The 23,101-nt window shown below is 40.1% G+C and overlaps 4 protein-coding genes across 5 annotated transcripts; 3 read left to right on the top strand and 1 right to left on the bottom strand.

Annotated features, from left to right (window-relative positions):
• Positions 1–3,206, top strand: LOC124067370 (C-type lectin domain family 4 member E-like). The gene is made up of 6 exons (XM_046404678.1): positions 1–96; positions 201–302; positions 830–1,009; positions 1,741–1,883; positions 2,390–2,493; positions 2,754–3,206. Exons 1-6 carry the CDS (start codon positions 27–29, stop codon positions 2,908–2,910), a joined length of 756 nt encoding a protein of 251 aa, XP_046260634.1. The 5' UTR covers positions 1–26; the 3' UTR covers positions 2,911–3,206.
• Positions 3,207–9,294: 6,088 nt separating this feature from the next.
• LOC124067562 (CD209 antigen-like protein E) lies at positions 9,295–13,042 on the top strand. Its single transcript, XM_046405000.1, has 6 exons — positions 9,295–9,700; positions 9,805–9,906; positions 10,467–10,646; positions 11,295–11,437; positions 11,821–11,924; positions 12,154–13,042. The coding sequence occupies exons 1-6, from the start codon at positions 9,406–9,408 to the stop codon at positions 12,308–12,310; spliced, it is 981 nt and encodes a 326-aa protein (XP_046260956.1). The 5' UTR covers positions 9,295–9,405; the 3' UTR covers positions 12,311–13,042.
• Positions 13,043–13,567: 525 nt separating this feature from the next.
• Positions 13,568–16,472, bottom strand: LOC124067563. The gene is made up of 3 exons (XM_046405001.1): positions 15,835–16,472; positions 14,860–15,030; positions 13,568–14,234 (listed from the first exon to the last, which is right to left on the bottom strand). The coding sequence occupies exons 1-3, from the start codon at positions 16,294–16,296 to the stop codon at positions 14,193–14,195; spliced, it is 675 nt and encodes a 224-aa protein (XP_046260957.1). The 5' UTR covers positions 16,297–16,472; the 3' UTR covers positions 13,568–14,192.
• Positions 16,473–17,688: 1,216 nt separating this feature from the next.
• Positions 17,689–22,900, top strand: vtcn1 (V-set domain containing T cell activation inhibitor 1). Of its 2 annotated transcripts, XM_046404566.1 has the most exons (6): positions 17,689–18,305; positions 18,748–18,812; positions 19,261–19,287; positions 20,510–20,869; positions 21,552–21,803; positions 22,471–22,900. In XM_046404566.1, exons 1-6 carry the CDS (start codon positions 18,274–18,276, stop codon positions 22,581–22,583), a joined length of 849 nt encoding a protein of 282 aa, XP_046260522.1. In that variant the 5' UTR covers positions 17,689–18,273; the 3' UTR covers positions 22,584–22,900. The 2 variants fall into 2 exon arrangements, with proteins under 2 accessions (XP_046260522.1, XP_046260523.1); XM_046404567.1 differs by lacking the exon at positions 19,261–19,287 and having other exon boundaries at positions 17,690–18,305.
• Positions 22,901–23,101: the final 201 nt, after the last annotated feature.

The following is a 23,101-nucleotide window of genomic DNA, read 5'->3' on the forward strand; positions in this document are numbered from 1 at the left end:
TGTGCACCCTCTGTGATTTCAGAGCAATGGAGGAAATCTATGCAAATGTTGGACATGACAAGTCTGTTGACTCAGAAGCATCACAGAATCAGAGAGGTAAGAATAATGACTCAGAGAGGCTGACACACTGAGCTCTGCAGAAATGTGTCTTATTATCTGTTGTATGATTTGCTGTATTCTCTGGTCATTTCTGTGTTCAGGTCCCAGGAGCTCAGAGAGGACAGTTCATGCAGCTGTTGCTCTCTGTCTGGGGCTGTTCTGTGTTCTCCTGCTGGCTGCACTCATTGGCCTCGGTGTCCACTGTGCGTCCAAGTCACTTTCAGGGTTTTATTTATGTGTACTTTGTTGCATTGCCTTTTTCCCCTTTTATTTTCTCTCATACATATTCCTAAGCTGTTCTTTCTTTTCCTGTAATATTCCCATTTGATTTCCTGGTATCAATCTTAAATGTTCTATAACGAGTGCCGGTGCAGGTTTTCATGTTTCTTATACTTGGATATTTACGTGAAGTTGTTTCAGTGATGCCGTGCTGTGTATCACTGCAGCCTTGCCAGGGACTACATATTATATACTGAATGTGCTGGGCATTCTCTTTCATGCCAAAGTCTGTAGCCCTGAGTCAGCTGGATAAGAAGATGGCTAAAAGAAGTTGTCTTTGCTCTAAAAAACTTGTTAAACACATGCAGAAATTTGCTTTGAAATAAACTGGACACTCTAATGTAAGGTCAAGGGAACATATATATTTTGAGTGTTTGAAATAGTATTTTACATCTGCCACACAGTCAACATAAATGTGACATTTCTTCAACATTTCTTGTATTTATTTCAGACCATAACTCAGTACGTAGCTCAGCTGAAGATTTCTCCATCATCAAAGCCAACCTGACTGAGCGTCTCCAGGCCAGTTATAACAAACTTTCCTCCATGTCTGAAGAGAGAGACCTGCTGAATGCCAACCTCACTGAAATAACTAAAGAGTTGAACAGGCTTCAGTCTTTGTCCACTCGGAGTGAGTTACATCTGTTTCTACACCTCAGAGCAGGATGAAAATTAAAGGAGATGATGTGGTAATATGTACTCTAAATTTTACAAATGATCTGCCATCAACAACAAGTAACTATCTGTGGAACTTCTATTTTTTTACTCTTTAAGTTTTCATCAGAAAACTTTATTGACATTATGTATACTTGCATTCTAACTACTGTAATGCCAATTGTTAACTGTGCTAATTTAGCATGTTTTAGTGCTGAAGTGCAAAATATTTATTACACTTCAAAACATGTGAATTATGTTAATTCTCCTGTCAATGCCCTTGGTTTGTACATTATGGTACAACAAGCTACAGAGCACCTCTGGGCATGTATTGAACACATCTTCCAAGCAGAAAGTATGCGTATGCATCCATTTAAGAGTACATTCAGGCCATTACAGCTGGAGTTCCCCAAGTGCACATTGGCTCCTCAAGGACAGGTTAAAGTCACGTTCACCACATTGTACATGTGTGTGATTGTAAGAAAAAAAGATTAACATGTTTTATTTTAACATTTAAACGTTAATATGTTGAATCTCAAAAGTGTCACAGATGTTATTTTAATTATCTCTAAATAAATTGTATATAAGTCGAACCTAAACCAACGATGATATCACCCACTGGTTTGGTTGAATATGCGTGTTTGTAATCCCTGTACTCTAACTGATACAGGCAGACTTGCTTCTAATTTCTGATGCTGTATGTTTCAGAGAGAAGTTGTCCTGCAGGATGGAACGCGTTCAGGTGCTCCTGTTATCTCCTGTCCACTGAGTCTGGGTCGTGGACCAGAGCCAGAGAGGATTGCAGAAACAGAGAAGCAGATCTGGTCATCATAGACAGTATTGAAGAACAGGTAGACATTTTGTTTGTGTGTGCATTTAAGTATTGATCCCTCATTGCACTGATTTAACTCCTTGTGAGTGCGCATAGTCCTATAGTGCCACCAGGTGGCAGCAGAGTAAAGAGTCTGTGACCTGGGTGGGTATCGTCCTTCAGTGAGGTTTTTGCCCTGCCTGCACACCATGTGTGGTGTACCTCCTCTAGTGTAGGGAGCTGCTGTGAGCAGCCAATGATCCGCTGGGCAGTTCTGATGAAGTGTTGGAGGGCCTTCTCATTGTCCGAGGAGCAACTGGAGTACCAAGCTGTTATGCAGTACGTGCTGACAGAGTCGGTGGTGCACCTGCAGAAGTTGAAATATACTGGTTATATCTAACACCCTCACAACCTGAATGCACTTTAGCTGATATTAAGCCTAGAGGCTCTATACTCTATCCTATATCTTAAAGTGAATTCTTGTGAACAACAAGTATAATGTTGATTACAAATGAACTAATTATTTTTTCATGATATATTTAACAGAAATTTCTCTCTGAACTCTACACCAAACAAAGTTGGATTGGTTTGACTGACAGTGAAACTGAGGGGACCTGGAAATGGATTGATGGAACTCCACTGACTCTGACGTGAGGCTTAAGTTTGCTTTTAAATGATTGATTGTGCAACTGTTACTTTGTGTAAGGTGTGTGCAGCATTTATTAAGCCATAAGAGGGAAATTCTAACGACAGAAGACCTTAATGTGACATTAATGTCAATCACGGTGGGGTCGATTTTCATTCCACAGACCAAACCAGAAAATGCTCAAAGTACACTCAAGACCAACTTTTATTGTGCATCTGAGTTGGAATTTGCATCTCTTGATTCTCTTGTTCAATGACCTGTTAGGTACTGGGATCAAAGGCAGCCTGATAATGGTGGTGGAGATCCGAAATGGGGAGAGGAGGATTGTGTACAAATCCAGGCTGGAATGAAAACTGAAAAAAACTGGAACGATCTGTCATGTCGTACTTCTATACAATGGATCTGTGAGAGAGAAGCTTAGCAGTGGTTCATCATAAGTGTGGTGCATAATAATAATAATAATAATAACCGTAATAATATATGCATGCTTTTGCAAATTACGCTATAATTTGTGTGTGTGTGTGTGTGTGTGTGTGTGTGTGTGTGTGTGTTTGAATTGTTACAGGGCTTTCTCATCCTTCAGCATCCTTATTTTATCTCCAGTTTAATCATAATGACTGCAATATATACACTGCTCAAAAAAATAAAGGGAACACTTAAACAGCACAATGTAACTCCAAGTCAATCACACTTCTGTGAAATCAAACTGTCCACTTAGGAAGCAACACTGATCAATCAATTTCACATGGTGTTGTGCAAATGGAATAGACAACGGGTGGAAATTATAGGCAATTAGCAAGACACCCCCAATAAAGGAGTGGTTCTGCAGGTGGGGACCACAGACCACTTCTCAGTTCCTATGCTTTCTGGCTGATGTTTTGGTCACTTTTGAATGCTGGCGGTGCTTTCACTGTAGTGGTAGCATGAGACGGAGTCTACAACCCACACAAGTGGCTCAGGTAGTGCAGCTCATCCAGGATGGCACATCAGTGCGAGCTGTGGCAAGAAGGTTTGCTGTGTCTGTCAGCGTAGTGTCCAGAGCATGGAGGCGCTACCAGGAGACAGGCCAGTACATCAGGAGACGTGGAGGAGGCCGCAGGAGGGCAACAACTCAGCTGCAGGACCGCTACCTCCGCCTTTGTGCAAGGAGGAACAGGAGGAGCACTGCCAGAGCCCTGCAAAATGACCTCCAGCAGGCCACAAACGTGCATGTGTCTGCTCAAACGGTCAGAAACAAACTCCATGAGGGTGGTATGAGGGCCCGACGTCCACAGGTGGGGGTTGGGCTTACAGCCCAACACCGTGCAGGACGTTTGGCATTTGCCAGAGAACACCAAGATTGGCAAATTCACCACTGACGCCCTGTGCTCTTCACAGATGAAAGCAGGTTCACACTGAGCACACGTGACACACGTGACAGAGTCTGGAGACGCCGTGGAGAATGACCGGTTTGGCAGTGGTTCAGTAATGGTGTGGGGTGGCATTTTTTTGGGGGGCCGCACAGCCCTCCATGTGCTCGCCAGAGGTAGCCTGACTGCCATTAGGCACTGAGATGAGATCCTCAGACCCCTTGTGAGACCATTTGCTGGTGCGGTTGGCCCTGGGTTCCTCCTAATGCAAGACAATGCTAGACCTCATGTGGCTGGAGCGTGTCAGCAGTTCCTGCAAGACGAAGGCACTGATGCTATGGACTGGCCCACCTGTTCCCCAGACCTGAATCCAATTGAGCACATCTGGGACATCATGTCTCGCTCCATCCACCAACACCACGTTGCACCACAGACTGTCCAGGAGTTGGCGGATGCTTTAGTCCAGGTCTGGGAGAAGATCCCTCAGGAGACCATCCACCACCTCATCAGGAGCATGCCCAGGCATTGTAGGGAGGTCATACAGGCACATGGAGGCCACACACACTACTGAGCCCCATTTTGACTTGTTTTAAGGACATTACATCAAAGTTGGATCAGCCTGTAGTGTGTTTTTCCACTTTAATTTTGAGTGGGACTCCAAATCCAGACCTTCGTGGGTTAATAAATTTGATTTCCATCTACATCTACCTTGACTGGTTGGGTTGAAAGAGAGAAACAGACAGAGGGAAAGAAAGCAAGAGATGAAAGAGAAAGACAGACAGAATGTGTGTGTGTGGGGGGGGGGGCTTATTACAGCTTGGCAGAGGACCTAATGGCACTCAGTGCAGCAAGATGGGTTTTTCTTTTTCAAGATTCAAGATTCAGTTTAATTATCTATTATCATTAAACAACTAGGACTGACGGACTCTGGTGGTATGGCAGCAGATTCTGAACCACTGGCCAGATGGCAGCAGGGTGATATGGCTGTGGCTGGTGTGTGTGTTTTCTTCCTGTTTCCCTTGCACTCTGCACAGACACCTGAGCTTACTGACATCACTAATGCTTGGCAGATGAATGATGTTCAGGGCTCTTTTAATCACTCACTTGTTCACATGCATGAAGTATGCCAGTTTGTGATGTTTCCCGTCAGGATGCTTTCTATTGCTCCTCTGTAAGCAATGAGTGAACGAGAGCTTAGTACTTGCTGTTATTTAATTTAGTCTGACAACACATCACAATAAAATTGGGATACAATAATTTGATATAATCTTAATTTGATATTTTTTTTTTATAATTTTGAAACAGTGTTAAACCTGAGGGTTGCTGTTCTCAGTACTCGTAAGGCCATCTCCAAAGTCTAACAATTGCAACAAAGAAATCATTTTGATGAGCTAATTGGCATTACCACAACACTATGTGGACAAAAGTATTGGGACCCACCTGTTCTTGTAAATGAACGGTTGCATTCCAGCAAGCGGCCTTACCTCCATGTACCTCGGTTGACTTGTGTTACTTTGAAATGAGCTCAATAAATGACTTGACGTAAAATACAGAAAAACACAGCAATCAAAGAAAAGTGCCAAGCAAACCACGTAAAAATTAATAAATCAGGAATTATTAGGAATTAGAAAACCCATAAACAGAATAAAAATCAGATGGAATCAGAAAAGGTGGTGCACTAAAGTATGTTTTCAGAGATTTCAAAGAGGCCACTGACTCAGCCTGCCATATGTTTCTATTCTGTCTGAGTGTCCACCTCTCACTCTGACCAGACACATCACATGCTGCATGCTTATATCATAGATCTGACTGTCTGCCCTGTGAGAAGCCTGCTGCCTCTGTTGTCTCTCTCTGAATGATAACCTAAATGTTTCAAAAAGACAGCTTGCTCTACAGTCAGTCAATGTCAGCATTTACACAGAGACTGTATAGTTATTGCATTTTTCTAATTGCATTGTTATTATTGAAAATATAATATTGAAAACCTGGAACTTGTGAAAATCCATTTTGATCTCAATGTCGTTCCTCAGTCACTTACAAACTGTGACAGTGAGTAAACTGGCCTGTGGGTTTGAGAACTGAATATTTAGGAACTGAGAAAAGCTATTTTAACCGTGTCAGTGTTGACAGTGTGTGTTGCGTTTGTCATCACCTTCACAAAGTTGCCATCACTACTGTCAAATAGAAGCTGTCAAATGAAGAGCACCCTTAACATTTTACCCATGAGCGGAAAATGAAAAGGCCCAACAAAAAGTTTCAGAAGAAGTAACATTAATATTCAGCCTGTTATTGTATATATAGATGGCGCCGAGGACGGACGGCCTGGTGTTTTGGTGCGCTCTGTTTTGTCTGTTTTTGTGTAAATATTGTGTGTCCGCATGCTCTTACACCAGAGAAGAGCTCATGAACATCAGATACTCCACACCCGTTGACTTATCTCCAGTTTTTTTAGAATCTGCTGCGGATTCAATCCGCATTTTAGTCAAAAACGTGAGGCGCAGACGCAGAGGAAAGCGAGCGGGTGCACTCGTGCGCCTCCGCAGATGTGGAACTAGCGGATCAGGTACTGTGTGTGGAGCAAACATATGCAAACTCCTTAGTTATTGTCCTTGGCGACTTTAATAAAGGAAATCTGAGCCAAGAGTTACCCAAATACAATCAGTTGATCAAATGCCTGACCAGAGAGGAGAACTGGATCACTGCTACACGACAATAAGCGGAGCGTATCGTGCAGTGCCCCGCGCCGCTCTTGGTCTATCTGACCACGTCATGGTCCACCTGATCCCCACATACAGACAGAGGCTGAAGCTCGCCAAACCTGTGGTGAGCACATCTAAAAGGTGGACCAGCCAGGCTGTGGAGGAGCTTCGTTTCTGTTTGGATTCAACGGACTGGGACGTGTTTAGGGCTGCTACAGATAGTCTTGATGAGTATACAGATACTGTAACCTCGTATACTGTGTGTATACCTCTGTGTACTGTGAGGACTGTGTTGTGCCAACACGCACCAGGGTGAGTTATAACAATGACAAACCCTGGTTCACAGCTAAACTCAGACAGCTGAGGCTAGAGAAGGAGTCTGCTTTCAGGAGTGGGGACAGAGACAGCTACAAAGTACAAGTACAGGTTTAGCAAGGAGGTGAGAAGTGCTAAATCACTATACTCTGAGAAAAGTCAACAGCAATTCTCAGCTAATGACTCGACCTCTGTGTGGAAAGGGCTTAAGCAAATCACCAACTACAAGCCCAAAGCCCCCCACTCTACTGACGACCTGCGACTAGCCAACAGTCTGAACGAGTTCTACTGTCGCTTTGATGGACTATCTGCCGGCCCTGACACCCCCACTCACCCCATCAACACGGCCATTCACTCCCCCCACACCCCTGAAGACATCCCATGAGTATCCACCTCGGACCCCCCCTCCTCCACCACAGCCCTCTTTATCCAGGAGGAGGATGTTAACAAGCTGTTCAGGAAAATGAACCCTCACAAGGCTCCTGGACCAGACGGTGCGTCCCCCTCCAACCTGAGACACTGTGCGGATGAGCTGACTCCAGTGTTCACAGACATTTTCAACACCTCTCTGGAGTCATGCCATGTGCCAGTCTGCTTCAAAGCCTCCACCATAGTTCCAGTCCCCAAGAAGCCGAGGATCACTGGACTTAATGACTACAGACCTGTGGCACTGACATCTGTAGTCATGAAGTCATTTGAGCGCCTGGTTCTGTCCCACCTTAAGTCCATCACAACCCCCCTCCTGGACTCCCTGCAGTTTGCCTACAGAGCCAACAGGTCTGTAGATGATGCAGTCAACCTGACTCTACACTTCATCCTGCGGCATCTGGACTCCCCGGGAACCTACGTTAGGATCTTGTTTGGGGACTTCAACTCTGCCTTCAATACGATCCGCCCAGCTCTCCTCCAGGACAAGCTGTCCCTGCTGAACGTGCCTGACCCCATCTGCCGGTGGATCACAGACTTCCTGACAGACAGGAAACAGCATGTGAGACACCGAGACATTGGTCTGCCTACAGGAGGGAGGTGGACCGTCTGGTGTCCTGGTGCGGCAACAACAACCTGAAGCTGAACGCCCAGAAGACAGTGGAGATGATCATTGACTTTCGGAAAGTGCCAGGTCCATCGCTCCCCCTCACCCTGACAGACACCCCCATCTCCATGGTGGACTCCTTCCACTTCCTGGGTACCACCATCACCCGGAACTTCAGATGGGTGTTGACCATCAGCTCCCTCATCAAAAGGGCCCAGCAGAGGATGTTCTTCCTGCGGCAGCTGAGGAAACTCAAGGTGCCAACCAAGATGATGGTTCAGTTCTACACGGCCATCATTGAGTCCATCCTCACCTCCTCCATCACCGTGTGGTACGCTGGGGCCACCGCCAAGGACAAGCACAGACTGCAGCGTGCTGTGCGCTCTGCTGAGAAGGTGATCGGCTGCAGCCTTCCATCTCTCCGAGACCTGTACACCTCCAGGACTCTGAGGCGTGCAGGTCGGATCACAGCTGACCCTTGTGAAACTCCCTTCAGGCAGGAGGTTACGGTCCATTCAGACCAAAACCTCACGCCACAATAACAGCTTCTTCCCCTGTGCTGTTGGACTGTTCAACACCACCTGACTAACATGCTGCCCTGCACTTTAGTTACTTCAGTACAGGAAATGATTTCTGCTCATGTCATTATCCACCTGCTGTTCATTTGCACTGTTTACCTCACCTACTTGTACTACACTTCCACCCTGCACTACCTCACTTTTGGACTACCTCCAGAAACATATTTATTTTACTTATCTTATTTTATTTTGTTTTACCTTATTCTATTTTATTTTATTTTATTCTACTGTTATATGTTACTCGTTACGTTCTATGTATGCACCAATCACCAAGACAAATTCAAAAAGAAATGTGAAACCTCTTCACGTACAATGACAACAAAGACGTTTCTGATTTCTGATTTCTGATAAATGTATGACACATTCTTTAGAAGAGCACACTTTAATTATTCTCGAAAATGACTTGATTGCTCTGTACTTCCTGTATCTTGTCCTTATTCTGTTTCAAATACACAAAAAGCTTTATTGGAGGTGTTACTTCCTTGTATTAAAGGCAAAAAAAATAGAACCCAACATATAGTGCACTATACTCCACTCTGCACTTCCTGACTTTTAGACTACCTCCAGAAACATATTTATTTTACTTATCTTATTTTATTTTGTGTTACCTTATTTTATTTTATTTTTATTTTATTCTTCTATTATATGTTACTCATTACGTTTCATGTATGCATCAATCACCAAGACAAATTCCTAGTAATGTGAAACCTCTTCACTTACAATGGCAATGAAGTCTTTCTGATTCTGATTCTGACTCTGATTCTGATACGGTAACTGCTGCACAGCTGTGCACCCACAAATAGCTGCTGTCAAATAGAAGCTGTCAAATGAAGAACACCCTTAGGTATGAACATTTTACCCATGAGCGGAAAATGAAAAGGCCCAACAAAAAGTTTCAGAAGAAGTAACATTAATATTCAGCCTGTTATTGAATATAAATCTATGACACATTCTTATAACAAAGCACTAAAATTATTCTTGAAAATGATGAATGATGGGACTGAAATGTTCTGTATTTCCTGTATCTTGCCCTTCTTCTGTTTCAAATCGGACATAAAGGTGTTACTTCCTCGTATTAAAGGCAAAGAAATAGAACCCAACATATACAGTAACTGCTGCAGAGCTGTGCACCCTCTCTGTGCACCCTCTGTGCACAATTTCAGAGCAATGGAGGAAATCTATGCAAATGTTGGACATGGCAAGTCTGTTGACTCAAAAGCATCACAGAATCAGAGAGGTAAGAATAATGACTCAGAGAGGCTGACACACTGAGCTCTGCAGAAATGTGTCTTATTATCTGTTGTATGATTTGCTGTATTCTCTGGTCATTTCTGTGTTCAGGTCCCAGGAGCTCAGAGAGGACAGTTCATGGAGCTGTTGCTCTCTGTCTGGGGCTGTTCTGTGTTCTCCTGCTGGCTGCACTCATTGGCCTCGGTCTCCACTGTGCGTCCAAGTCACATTCAGGGTTTTATTTATGTGTACTTTGTTGCATTGCCTTTTTCCCCTCTTATTTTCTCTCATACATATTCCTTAGCTGTTCTTGCTTTTCCTGTAATATTCCCATTTGATTTCCTGGTATCAATCTTAAATGTTCTATAACGAGTGCCGGTGCAGGTTTTCATGTTTCTGATACTTGGATATTTACGTGAAGTTGTTTCAGTGATGCCGTATAAAACTGAAGTCACAACAGAAGAACGATTCTCCTGTGTATCACTGCAGCCTTGCCAGGGACTACATGTTATATACTGAATGTGCTGGGCATTCTCTTTCATGCCAAAGTCTGTAGCCCTGAGTCAGCTGGATAAGAAGATGGCTAAAAGAAGTTGTCTTTGCTCTAAAAAACTTGTTAAACACATGCAGAAATTTGCTTTGAAATAAACTGGACACTCTAATGTAAGGTCAAGGGAACATATATATTTTGATTGTTTGAAGTAGTATTTTACATTTGCCACACAGTCAACATAAATGTGACGTTTCTTCAACATTTCTTGTATTTATTTCAGACCATAACTCAGTACGTAGCTCAGCTGAAGATTTCTCCATCATCAAAGCCAACCTGACTGAGCGTCTCCAGGCCAGTTATAACAAACTTTCCTCCATGTCTGAAGAGAGAGACCTGCTGAATGCCAACCTCACTGAAATAACTAAAGAGTTGAACAGGCTTCAGACTTTGTCCAATTGGAGTGAGTTACATCTGTTTCTACACCTCAGAGCAGGATGAAATTTGAAGTAGATGATGTGGTAATATGTACTCTAAATTTTACAAATGATCTGCCATCAACAACAAGTAACTATCTGTGGAACCTCTATTTCTTTACTCTTCAAATTTTCATCAGAAAACTTTATTGACATTATGTATAATTGCATTCTAACTGCTGTAATGCCAATTTTTAACTGTGCTAATTTTGCATGTTTTAGTGCTGAAGTGCAAAATGTTTATTATACTTTAAAACATGTGAATGATGTTAATTCTCCTGTCAATGCCCTTGGTTTGTACATTATGGTACAACAAGCTACAGAGCACCTCTGGGCATGTATTGAACACATCTTCCAAGCAGAAAGTATGCGTATGCATCCATTTAAGAGTACATTCAGGCCATTACAGCTGGAGTTCCCCAAGTGCACATTGGCTCCTCAAGGACAGGTTAAAGTCACGTTCACCACATTGTACATTTGTTATTTTAATTATTTCTAAATAAATTGTATATAAATCGAGCCTAAACCAACTGTGATGTCACCCACTGGTTTGGTTGAACATGCGTGTTTGTAATCCCTGTACTCTAACTGATACAGGCAGACTTGCTTCTAATTTCTGATGCTGTATGTTTCAGAGAGAAGTTGTCCTGCAGGATGGAACGCGTTCAGGTGCTCCTGTTATCTCCTGTCCACTGAGTCTGGGTCGTGGACCAGAGCCAGAGAGGATTGCAGAAACAGAGAAGCAGCTCTGGTCGTCATAGACAGTGTTGAAGAACAGGTAGACATTTGGTTTGTGTGTGCACTGGAGTATTGATCCCTCATTGCACTGATTTAACTCCTTGACAAAGAGCTTAATGCTCAGTTTTAAAAAAGCACAAATGGATCATTGACATTCACCTTATAGAATAGAATGGAAGTCTTCATTGTCACTATACAAGTACAGTGAGATGTCGTTCGGAGCAGGCCAACAGATGCACAGAGTAAAAAGCAGTAGATAAGAGCAATTAAATAGAGTAAAGATTCAAAAATGTACAACAGAATAGTGTTGTGGTAGAGTAGTGTTTTGCACAACAGTATTTGCACCGCAGAGAAGTACTGGTAACAACAAGTATAATGTTGATTATAAATGAACTAATCAATTTTTCATGATATATTTAACAGAAATTTCTCTCTGAACTCTACACCAAACAAAGTTGGATTGGTTTGACTGACAGTGAAACTGAGGGGACCTGGAAATGGATTGATGGAACTCCACTGACTCTGACGTGAGGCTTAAGTTTACTTTTTAACGGTTGATTGCGCAACTGTTACTTTATGTAAGATGTGTGCATCATTTATTAAGCCATAAGAGGGAAATTCTAATGACAGAAGACCTTAATGTGACATTAATGTCAATCAATCAATCAATTTTCATTCCATGGACCAAACCACCTTTTATTGTGCACCCGAGTTGGAATTTGCATCTCTTGATTCTCTTGTTCAATGACCTGTTAGGTACTGGGATCAAGGGCAGCCTGATAATGGTGGTGGACATTCGAAATTGGGTGAAGAGGATTGTGTACACTTCCAGGCTGGAAACAAAACTGAAAATAACTGGAACGATCTGTCATGTCGTACTTCTATGCAGTGGATCTGTGAGAGAAAAGATTAGCAGTGGTTCATCATAAGTGTGGTGCACAATAATAATAATAATAGCTGTAATAATATATGCATGTATAATATTTGTGTGTGTGTGTGTGTGTGAATTGTTCCAGGTCTTTCTCATCCTTCAGCATCCTTATTTTATCTCCAGTTTAATCATAATGACTGCAATATATATTTTTGAAAGATTATAGATGAAATATCCTGATCAACATTCTCCTCCAGAAGGCAGGAAGTTAAGACTCAGAGATTCTACTTGGCATCCAAAAAGGAAGCAGGGCATTAGTACAGCAGACCTTGGAGGTTAAGCTCAACTCTCAGTCCCAGCTACATCAGTTGGCAGCTCAGTTGGTTTCCCTCTACATGTTCATTTGCAGATCTCAAACAGGATGCCCTAATTCCAAATCAGTTCAATTTCATTTTTGTAACGTCAAATCACAACAGAAATTATCTCATGACCCTTTACCAGGCGGGCAGGAACCTCAGAGTTGTCCCCAGCTTTGTGTGGACGAACATCTACCTTGACTGGTTGGGTTGAAAGAGAGAAACGGACAGAGGGAAAGAAAGCAAGAGACGAAAGAGAAAGACAGACAGAATGTGTGTGTGTGGGGGGGCACTCACACAATGATGCATAGCAACTGCAATAATAACAGAAATACTGCAACCATTGCTAATAACAATAATGCTGATATGCACAGTAACTGCTGTAATACTGACAATAATTAAAATGTGCTTATATACACAATTAAAATGCTATCATATGGTATTATAAAACCTTTTCACACATGCTAGTTCAGCGTGTTCATTTGCACAGCTGAAAATGCAAAAATACATAAAATCCAAAACCACACTCATGTTAAAATGCTGTTGTTTATCTATATGTTTATTACCAAAAGATCGAAATAACTCAATGTAAAATATTTCCCAAACTTACATGAATTTCATAAAGTCACAATTGAGCAATTTTATAAGGGAGTTTGGGTGACAATGAGTGACGATGAAGTAGCCTGTATTGCTTTTTGTTTAATAATTTGTAAGGTTACCAACAATTTAGTATAACATCATTTCACACACTGACCTTTCAGCACCACAACTGTGAGTGACTTCCAGCATTGCTGAACATGACAGTCCTCACCACAAAAACAACAGCACTGATCTTTTGCTCAAATGCCTAAAATGGCCTCCAGCGTGTTTCAACGGGTCTAACGAGGACATCTTGTGGCCGTGTCAATTATGACTGTAGTCAGTTGGAAGGAAAGGTGTTGTAGAGCAGAGTAGATAGAAAGAATGTAACTTTAACATGAGAGACTGTAGTTCTTTTTCATGTAGAAAATCAAAACTTCTAGTTTAAGCTTGAGGAAGGATTGTCTTAATGGTTAAGAACCATAGGAACCCACAGAGACTCAAATGTATTTTTTTCTTTTATTTTCAACCTTAAATTAAACACGTAGCAGAACATAAAATCTAACTATATGAAATATACAAAGGTAACAAATGGAAAACACTTTTTGATTATATTCACAAATGAAATATATGCAGATATAAAATGTGATTACTATCAAAAATATCAAAACCAACCAAGTGACCTACAGCTGAGGCTGATGGTAGTTTTCCAGCTGTTTGGTCATTTTTACTAATAGCATACACTATGTATGATGTAATCAATCAATTTCACCACTTCATTGGAATTTAATAATTAAATAAATGCAATAATTTTTTTTTTACCACCAAATACCACCAGATGTTGCTGTGGCGCTTCCCTCTCCAACTTCACTCAGGAGGACCTGATCTTGACCAATACAGATATTTGTGAGACTTTTCAGTGGGGGGCTTGCACATGCAATATTTGGGCTAGTGCAACTGTAGATGTCATGGACCAAAGGAGCATTTCCCTAAATGAGTAGAAATGCTTCTTCTGTACGCTTGCTGACATCCTGACAAACAAACACAAATACACAAGAGTTTTAAGACACCTCAGGGGTCACACTTCATGTGAGTGTAACTAGGTGGTAACATTCAAGACTTTTTAATTAAAACATCTAGAACATGTTGGAGCTATTTGGACATTTCATGTTGCAGTCTTTTGCATATCACTAAGGTGATTTAAACTTGTTAAAACCTTGACTACAACCTTGGCTCTCCTGAGGTGCATATCAGTTTACCATGAAGAGGAGGGAATTGAAAAATAATGGACATCACCAGACATGTAAATGCATTAATGCAGTATTTGTTGATGTGATTTGATTAAGTGAATTTTGCCCCATGAAGAACAGCAACACAAGCTTGGAACTTCTTGCTCATTAAAGTCCATCCTCCATGATGAAGATGTTAACATCTCTTCTTCAGCCTGCAGATTCCCCCATGTTACATAAAGGGGAAATCTGAGGCTGAAATTTTCTGCCAGGCTTCCAAAACTGTGTTGCTGTCATTGGCATCGCAGTCGAGTGGATTGTTAAAAGAATGCTCATCTTCTCTAATTGTCTGAAGATAGGGTTCACAGATCACTTCTGCTCTAGATGCTGCTATTTTTTCTAATGCATTTTTCAAATAGCTACGCACTTGCTCTGCCAGAAAATCTTCATAAACCCTTCTGTAGTAAGGAGGGTGAAACTGCTCCAAAGTGGACACTGAGTCATTTTTCCATGTCCTCTTTCTGATGCAATGGGCTGATATTCGTTCAGCAATGGTCCAAGCCAAAATAAAACCACAGATTACACCAAAGCCAATGTCCTGAAAAAGAAAAAAAAAATAAACACGAATGAAAGAGATATCTTCAATAGTTGGAAGGACATTAAACACAGCCTTGATGTTGTTTCAATGAAGCTCAAATTTGTTTAAATGCTTTTTTACAGAATATTCAGAGTGACTCAGAGATCCAGCTCCAGCCATACGTAAAGTACTTTTGTGCAGTTGGAAAGGGTCAGATGGAATAGTGAACAATATTAGCTAACGTAGGGAATCACCAGCCACATCAAACAATCACCCCAATATGAGCTCTGTCATCTTTTGCTTGGAACAAGATTCAGTGTGTTAATTTATAAGTACTAGAGATGCTGGCAGATGTAAATTGTTACATTTTGAAAGCTAGCTAGCTGCTAGCTGTCACCACTGACTTAATTGTTATGGTGCAGAGTTTTATCTTCTTTTTTAACTCTCAGCAGTAAAAGCTTTGAAAATGACTTACTGGCTGAAATAACTGAAGCAGAACATTAACGGTAATGTTTTAAAGTTTTGCTCTCATTACTTTCAACCATGTAACAAGGGTGTGGTTGTTTTTAGATATTTTAATTATTTAAGTCTGAAATATCTAAAACAGTACTGTATAAAATGAACGAATGAAAGATTTTATGTAACTAAAATTACTTTTTGCATCAATAAGCTGTGTTCTCAGAAATTATACCACTGAAAGACTGGCAGCTATTCTGACAAAATAAGTTTGAAAAAAATGCATTTGCATAAAGATATAAAACAATTTAGTTTCTCAAATTATTTGGTTTCATGTAGCATATTTGCTTGTTGTGTGTCATTACTTACAAGTGAATCAGTTTGATGACCGGCTTTAATTTGGTACTCCTCGTAGGTCAGATCTTTTTTGCAAGGAATTCCGGTCTGAGAGACGTTGAGGTTTGTCACCAGGCAAACGTACCAATCCCCATCAAACATAACAGAGGCAGTCCATACTACACTCAGACTCAGATAGTTGATCGACAACTTAACTAAACACCAGTATATGTTGTCATGATCAAGAATATGACCGATGGAAGAGATTGTTGTTTGGTGAAAAGGCTCCATGATGTGGACAACCCAAGTGAGGATCAGAGGAGGCACCATCAGGTAGAATATGGCATTTATATGTACGCCTGGTCTGCACGAGCATACAAAATCCATGTCAAAAATGTACTGCAGAATGTAGAAGACGACTATCATCAGGAACACACTCACAGCATTTGTTAGTAGTTTGAGTTTTTGAGGAAAATCATGACCAAGGTGAGTCATGGTGGCTAAAAAGAGTGTCAAACTGGGGGAAAAAAAGGGTTAAGAGGAAGATGTCCCGCTGCGAGGCTGCTCCTGTTGAATTATCTTCTTTATGTTACTGTCAGATGGTCTTCTTCAAACACGTGGTTGAGATGCGTTCTCTCTTTCACCGCTAAATCTGGTGTGAATCTTAAGAACAAATAGCACTTTCGCTGTATAAATGAATCTGGACGGTGTGTATGACGCATATGTCTGTCCTCAGCACTTTCACAATGACTCTACTGGACACTTTCACTTCTGAAATAACAGACAAGCATATTTCCCAGACAATATGTATTTTGCAATATAAACAAAGACATTCTTTAAAAAAAAAAAAAATGCACATTTTTTTAGAATATTTTTCTCACAATTATTCTAAACCTGCCTCAATTGGAAAGTGTCATTAAATAATTTTTGTTGTGAATTGGCGCTAACTAAATTGAACTGAACTGAACTGATTCCTTGTGTCACACAGCTGAGACTGATCTCAATGCCACACACTTGCATGAGACTGTGCTATAAAGTAAGCGGCACAAACAACAAACTTAAAGATTTAATGGTTGATTATGAGTCACAGCCAGAAGCTCTACTAAATATCACAGACGTCTTTACTGGGAATTAATTTTGCCTTTATTTTTTGTTTTCTAATGTGTGCATGCTGTTTCTGCTGTTCTTGATGTGAGGCCTTTTCCACCTTAACAAACTTTAATTTACTCCACCTTGGGTAAATTGTTGGAGAAAACCTGCAGCACTGCTTGACTGTTAAAAAAAAAAAAAAAGTCAAATGTTAGCCAGTGGCATTTCGAGTTATGTAATTATTAAACAATGACTGCATGACTGCAACATGAACTGGATTCAAACAAAATTTATCTAAACCTGAGCTCAAAATGAAAGAGTCATTTTTGCTCAGAAATGCACCCACTGTCTATTTTAAAATGAAACTTTTGATTCCTTGTGTCACATTTCTAACTTTGTGGCAGTGAATTAATTCACTGCCACACACTTGTACATGTAAAGATGGTTACTAAAATAAAAACTGAAATAAATACCACTTCTTATTTCACATGGTTGGATTCTATGACATTAATGTGCTTGGACATATGTCACAACATCTGTCACATGTAGATTTGAGGTTGGCAGAATTTTTCAGTGGTAATAAAGTGCATTATTTGACTTTTTCGTTCTTTCTCATGATGGTTTTTATCACATGTCTGGTACATTAGCAATTTGTACTTAAAGCATATCTTACAATTATAGTAAACTCTGGGGCATAATTAGAAATAATTTTAAAAAAAAACATACCATGACGTCCTTGGGTATAATAAGACTTACTTAGTCAAATATAAGGGGTTCTAATAAAGTATATCAGAAATCCTTTGGAAGAATTATTCACTACTGAATGGCATCAACCTCAGCCAATCCTTAAGCTTTTCCTCCATGAGACACTGAAATTTACTCCACCTTGAGTAAACCTTTGGAGGAAATTCAGCATACTTATCATACTTCCGTCTATACGCACTGATTATCTTTGCAAAATGTCAACCGGCTGTAGCCAGTTATAGTTGCTAAAGTCCAAGTCATATATGCATCCTAAAAATCAGTTTTTACAGCATGTTACCAAATGTCATTCTGGAAAGCAAACTGCTAAAACAGAGGCCCACTGGTTTTGTAAATAAATAGCATTCAACTTCACTGTATGAGCTACTTCGACGACATGTCAACAAGCATGAAGTACACGCCTTAAAGGTAATATTTACTTATGGTGTTGTGCTGAAAGTGCTGTGAGGGAGACCAAAAAGGAAAAGAGCAGACTGTCATTCTGAGCAGAAGAGGTCTGTCTGGTTGTGGAGTATGTGTGTTAGTGAATGTTAGTCTAATGCTGGATATTTAGGAGGAATGGCATGACTGGGCCTTTGACTTAAGCAACAGGATCAAACTCAAGAAGTTTTGTCAGCAGCGATGGCTTCCCTTGGGCACATCATCTTCTGCAGGTGGGGTCATAAGGTTTGAATGTGTTCTTTACTGATCTCTGAATCTCTACAGTGATGGGAAGGAGAAACTTTAAATTAAATGCAAAGCACTGTTATATGTTAAATCACAATTTATCATTTCTTTTACCTTGTGGCCACTTACAAAAAACAGTGTCACCTTTCAGGTGTCTGTGTGTTTTTATAAAATAATTAAAACGGCCTTCACCCCAACCAGCTGCAACAACAATAGGCTAGTCACGCTTTGTCGTCTGAGTGAAAATCTAACAAAATATATTTGTAATGATAATATATGAATTACAGGAGACACTTTTCCTCAGATTGACTACTGTTAATTTTGCTGCTTAAAGTGCAATTTTGCTGATAATACTTTTACTTACTGCAAAGTCAGCAGTGTGTTTGTTTCCTTACACTTTCCTGTGTTTGTGTTTCTCTTCGTGTGTAGCATGATTACTCTCATCGTCTTATTCTCGGCCATCATCATCCTCATCTTAGCCTTGACGTTCTCAAGTAAGACCTCTGGATTCTTGTGAGATCCTGTGTGTTTCTCGTGATTCTGTAAGGCCTGAGGGAATGCTTGGGTGTGTTTAGCACATGTCATATTTGTCTAAACTAAACAGTAGTTAAATTATGCAGTTAACAACACACACTGCAAGTGTTTAAAGGGACAGTTCGCTCCAAAATCAAGGGTGGAATTATGGAATTAGATGGCACCTTGTTTGTGGTGTTTAAAGCTTAAATAATAATGATAATAATAAACACATTTTCGAAATGAAAAAATAGGGATAGGCTCCAGCCCCCCTGCAACCCTGATGGACAGGCGGTATAGAAGATGGATAGATGGATTTTGGGGTGAATTGTCCCTTTCAAATCATCTAGATGGGTAGTTTTTCACATGATATTAATGTGCATTCAAATATGCAGTCGAATTTCCCTCTAAGATAAATGACTTTTCTAGGAACTTTTGTGCAAGGAAGATTGAAAAGTAAGTACGCACACACTGCTTTTTCTTCCACTTTCTTCTTTTTGTTCATTGTGGACATGACTGACAAGTTTTAATCACAGATCAGAGTTAGGTTCAGGCTGCAAGTAAGGAGGGTTAGTTACTCCTCCTATGATCATGTTATGAATTTTCAGTGTATTAGCCATATCTACAAAATAAAAAGGGAATGAAAAAGCAGTGCTAGTGTATTCTTTAATCTTTCTGAGTAGGTGTTTTCTGCAAATGATTTCAGAATATGTGAATGTCCCTCTTGGAATTCACTTCAGTAAAGAAAATGTTCTTACAACTATTTTCTTTACACAGTAGAAAAATACAACTGCACACCTTCTGAATTCAAGTTCCTTTACTCACCCTTCACTTTGTGTACAGTACAAGTTTGGTAGGGTTTTAGCAACAGAAATACTTGGTTAAATTTAAGAAACAATAGTTCTGGTTAATATTAAGTATGTGGTATATGGGAGACTTAGAATCTGAGCCTGTCAGTGGCAAAAACAAGCACTTTGTGGACGTACTTTTTCTGTGGGTAATTGCCTTGAGGGATCATATTGCATTCTGCAGCTGCTGGCTACAGCGGTTTGGCTCAATGCTTGACCAGTTTAAAAATTTGTTGTCTCCATTAGTCACTTATGGTTTGCTCAGACAGAAAGTTTAAAAATGATGTGGCTTCAGGTGTTAATTTCTGCAGAAGTTCCGTCTGTGCCCCTGTCTGTCTCCTCCAGAGCTTCCAGGCTCTCAGGAGCTGAGCAGCAGCTGAGCCCATTTGCTTCTCCCTGTCCTCACCACACAGCACTGCTGCAAAGCCCCATGACATGAGAATTTTTCTCTGAAGTAGAGTATTTTGAGCAAGTGACATGAATAACACAAATTTTATGTAATTGAGTGATTTTCAGCTATTGTACAAGAAGATACAAATTTGTGTCTATTTGCTCATTCTACTGACATTTCATGTAATTTCCTCAGGTAAAATAAATACATTCAATTTTTGTTTGAGTATACCAATATACACAAGAACGTGGGAAAAGGTGCAAAGATAGGGATAGATACATTTTCATCAAAAACATCACTAAAATCTGTTATAAAGTTTGCAACATATTCAATCTCACAGACAAGTGAAAGGGACTAAAATAACATAACACACAAGACAAAGTTAATAATCATTATATAATTTGCACTATGAGTGTATGCCTGTGTCTTTGTCCCACAGAGTCTTCGTCTGAAGTGATGAGCCTCAGCACGTTTCCCATTGCCAGCCTTGGTGGGGATGCGCTTCTTAGCTGCTATCTTCGCAAAAAAAGTGAACAAGCCACACTCAGCAAAGTGTCAGTCACCTGGGAGAAGGAAGGACTGGAGGGACTTGTTTACCAGTACAATAATGGAGCTCCTGATCTCGGGGACCAGAACTCACAGTTTAAAGGGAGAACTCAGCTCTTCCCTGATGTTTTAGTCACAGGGAATGCCTCTTTGCTGCTGAGGGATGTGAAACAGAGTGACGAGGGTGTGTACACCTGCAGCATCAGCTCCTCTGATGGAGGAGGAAATGTCAACATTCATCTCAGAACAGCAGGTAGAATGACTCGTCTTTCCAACTTCACTATGTGTTTACTTTGGAAGGAAATATCTCTGAGAGCACTGGTAACTAACTTAACTAACCATGTTTAGTATTTATAAGCAGTATGCAAATATTTTATACTTGTAAATGCACTACAATGTAAGCAGATAAACAAGAACTGAAGTCTGAATTAAGATGTTTTACACATTATTACAACTGTGTTTTATGATATTGTCATTAATTATTTGTTTATACACTTACTATATGTGTCTATATGTGTTATTTAATTGTTGAATAATACTGTACTTTGCATAGTTCTGCCTTATGGCTTGTCATGAACAATTAGTCAAATGTGTATGTACTATTTGAATATTTAACTCAGTAAACAAAAGATTTGTAGTCTGCTGAGCTGAAACATTCACCTGACACTGAGTCGGACTACATTACAGGCTGAGGAAAGAAAAGAAAAGATAAGATAAGATAAGATAAGACTTTATTGGAAATTTAGGATGCATTCCTTCCTCACTATTTTATTTAAATGACTTAATTTAATGTAATTTGATACTTTCCAATCTTTTTTTAAGGGTGTTTAAAAAGTATGCAATGTGACAACGTCACTATTGGCTGAAGTTTGTCCTGTAAAATTCACACTCCAGCATAGGTTAATAATTTTTCTTCACCACTTTTATCATCTCAGCCTTTTCAGCGCCCACATTCACACTCTCAAATGACATCCTGACTGCTGAAGCAAAAAGCTGGTTCCCTAAACCAACTGTGACATGGTTGGACGGAAATGGCAGCGTTCTACAAGGAACCACACAACTGACAGAAAATTCTGCAGGGATATTCAGTGTAATCAGCACACTGCAGCCAGTCAATGTCAGCGACACTTACACCTGCACCATTGAAAATAACTTGGTGATCTCCTTCTCTAAGGCAACTATTACAGGTATTGTGCATTTACATCATATCATGTTTTTACAAGGCTATCTGTGAATGCCATAGTCTTTTTGTTGATTTGTCATGAATTGTCATGCTAATTAATGGGCCCCTTCTTATCTTTACACAGGAATTTCAGGTTACTCATCACAAGTGTGTATTCAGCTTGTGAAAGTCATTGTATGATGTCCTGTGCTTTATAAACTCTGAGAAAAATAACACTGTGAAAATAACACACTGGATATTTTCAGATTTAATATTAATTTCTTATATCAGATTGGGTCACAAAGCCAAAATGGAATATGGACAGCAAGGGTACAATGGAAGACTATTGAGTTGAATCACAGGCAATGTGGAAGTTTTACTGGAACTAAAGTCCCTTGTTTGACCCATATTAGGGACAAAAATCTGAATATCTCAGCCTCTGCACTTTGATTTTGGCTGATCTTTTATTAATGCTTCTCTGACATGTGGCTCAGCTTCATAGAAGTGCAATACTGACATCTAGGAGAACCTTCTACGTCTGAAGTGTAAATGCATTCACTGATATAGGGCAGAGGTTAAATCTGAACGAGAAAAGAAACTACAATAAAACAAAATACATTTTTAAAAATAAACTAAAACAGACTGTGTTACATTTGGCAAAAAAGATTTGAATCTCCTTTCATATTTTCCAGGCTCTCAAGTTTCAGAGAGCACACACATCACCTACAGCACTGCATCATCCCTGCTGGCATCAACTTTCCTGCACATTGTGACCGGCATCCTCTGCATCTATTATCTGACCTAAAAACAAAAACACTCTCTTTCTCTCTCTCTGGATCTGAGTGTCAATCTCTTTATGTGCGCATGTGTTGTAGTCAATGACAGGATTTTCCAGAATTTTACATTAAGTAATGAGTACATAAAAGCAGTTCTGTCAGATTATGTCAGTTAAATTATTTCAGTGGGTGTTTTTTTTTGTACGTAAGAGAATTTAAGCCTGTGGTGCTTTTTCTCAGTTAACTTACACATTACATTTCCCTTCACTTTCTCAAATGTATGTGTATGTTTTAAATAAAAGCTTCATCTTCATCGACATTTTCAGTAAAGATTTTTAAAGTCCAATTAGCTTGAGTTTTTTTTCTGTGTAACATAATATAGGATGAACCATCATCCATATAAAGAAATTGCAGAAAGGTGTGGGCTATCTTATCAAAGCAGCACCTTACTGTTTATTGTATTACTGAGTTAATTAAAGGCACAGTATGTAGTGTCTGCCACTAAGTATTGTGGGATCATGGGAGTTGTTGTCTTTATTTTTAAAAG

This window comes from Scatophagus argus, chromosome 11 (genome assembly GCF_020382885.2).
Source record: "Scatophagus argus isolate fScaArg1 chromosome 11, fScaArg1.pri, whole genome shotgun sequence".
Classification (NCBI taxonomy): domain Eukaryota; kingdom Metazoa; phylum Chordata; class Actinopteri; family Scatophagidae; genus Scatophagus; species Scatophagus argus.

Bases quoted from the DNA above. Each gene is read 5' to 3' on its own strand.
- LOC124067370 (XM_046404678.1), top strand. From the start codon at position 27: ATGGAGGAAATCTATGCAAATGTTGGACATGACAAGTCTGTTGACTCA. The intron at 97-200 runs GTAAGAATAATG...TTCTGTGTTCAG, and splicing joins AGCATCACAGAATCAGAGAG to GTCCCAGGAGCTCAGAGAGG. The intron at 2,494-2,753 runs GTGAGGCTTAAG...ATGACCTGTTAG, and splicing joins GGAACTCCACTGACTCTGAC to GTACTGGGATCAAAGGCAGC.
- LOC124067562 (XM_046405000.1), top strand. From the start codon at position 9,406: ATGACACATTCTTATAACAAAGCACTAAAATTATTCTTGAAAATGATG. The intron at 10,647-11,294 runs GTGAGTTACATC...TGTATGTTTCAG, and splicing joins TCAGACTTTGTCCAATTGGA to AGAGAAGTTGTCCTGCAGGA. The intron at 11,925-12,153 runs GTGAGGCTTAAG...ATGACCTGTTAG, and splicing joins GGAACTCCACTGACTCTGAC to GTACTGGGATCAAGGGCAGC.
- LOC124067563 (XM_046405001.1), bottom strand. From the start codon at position 16,296: ATGACTCACCTTGGTCATGATTTTCCTCAAAAACTCAAACTACTAACA. The intron at 15,031-15,834 runs GTAAGTAATGAC...TTTCTTTTTCAG, and splicing joins GTCATCAAACTGATTCACTT to GACATTGGCTTTGGTGTAAT. The intron at 14,235-14,859 runs GTGCGTAGCTAT...TTTGTTTGTCAG, and splicing joins AAGATTTTCTGGCAGAGCAA to GATGTCAGCAAGCGTACAGA.
- vtcn1 (XM_046404566.1), top strand. From the start codon at position 18,274: ATGGCTTCCCTTGGGCACATCATCTTCTGCAG. The intron at 18,306-18,747 runs GTGGGGTCATAA...CTTCGTGTGTAG, and splicing joins GGGCACATCATCTTCTGCAG to CATGATTACTCTCATCGTCT. The intron at 18,813-19,260 runs GTAAGACCTCTG...TGACTTTTCTAG, and splicing joins CTTAGCCTTGACGTTCTCAA to GAACTTTTGTGCAAGGAAGA.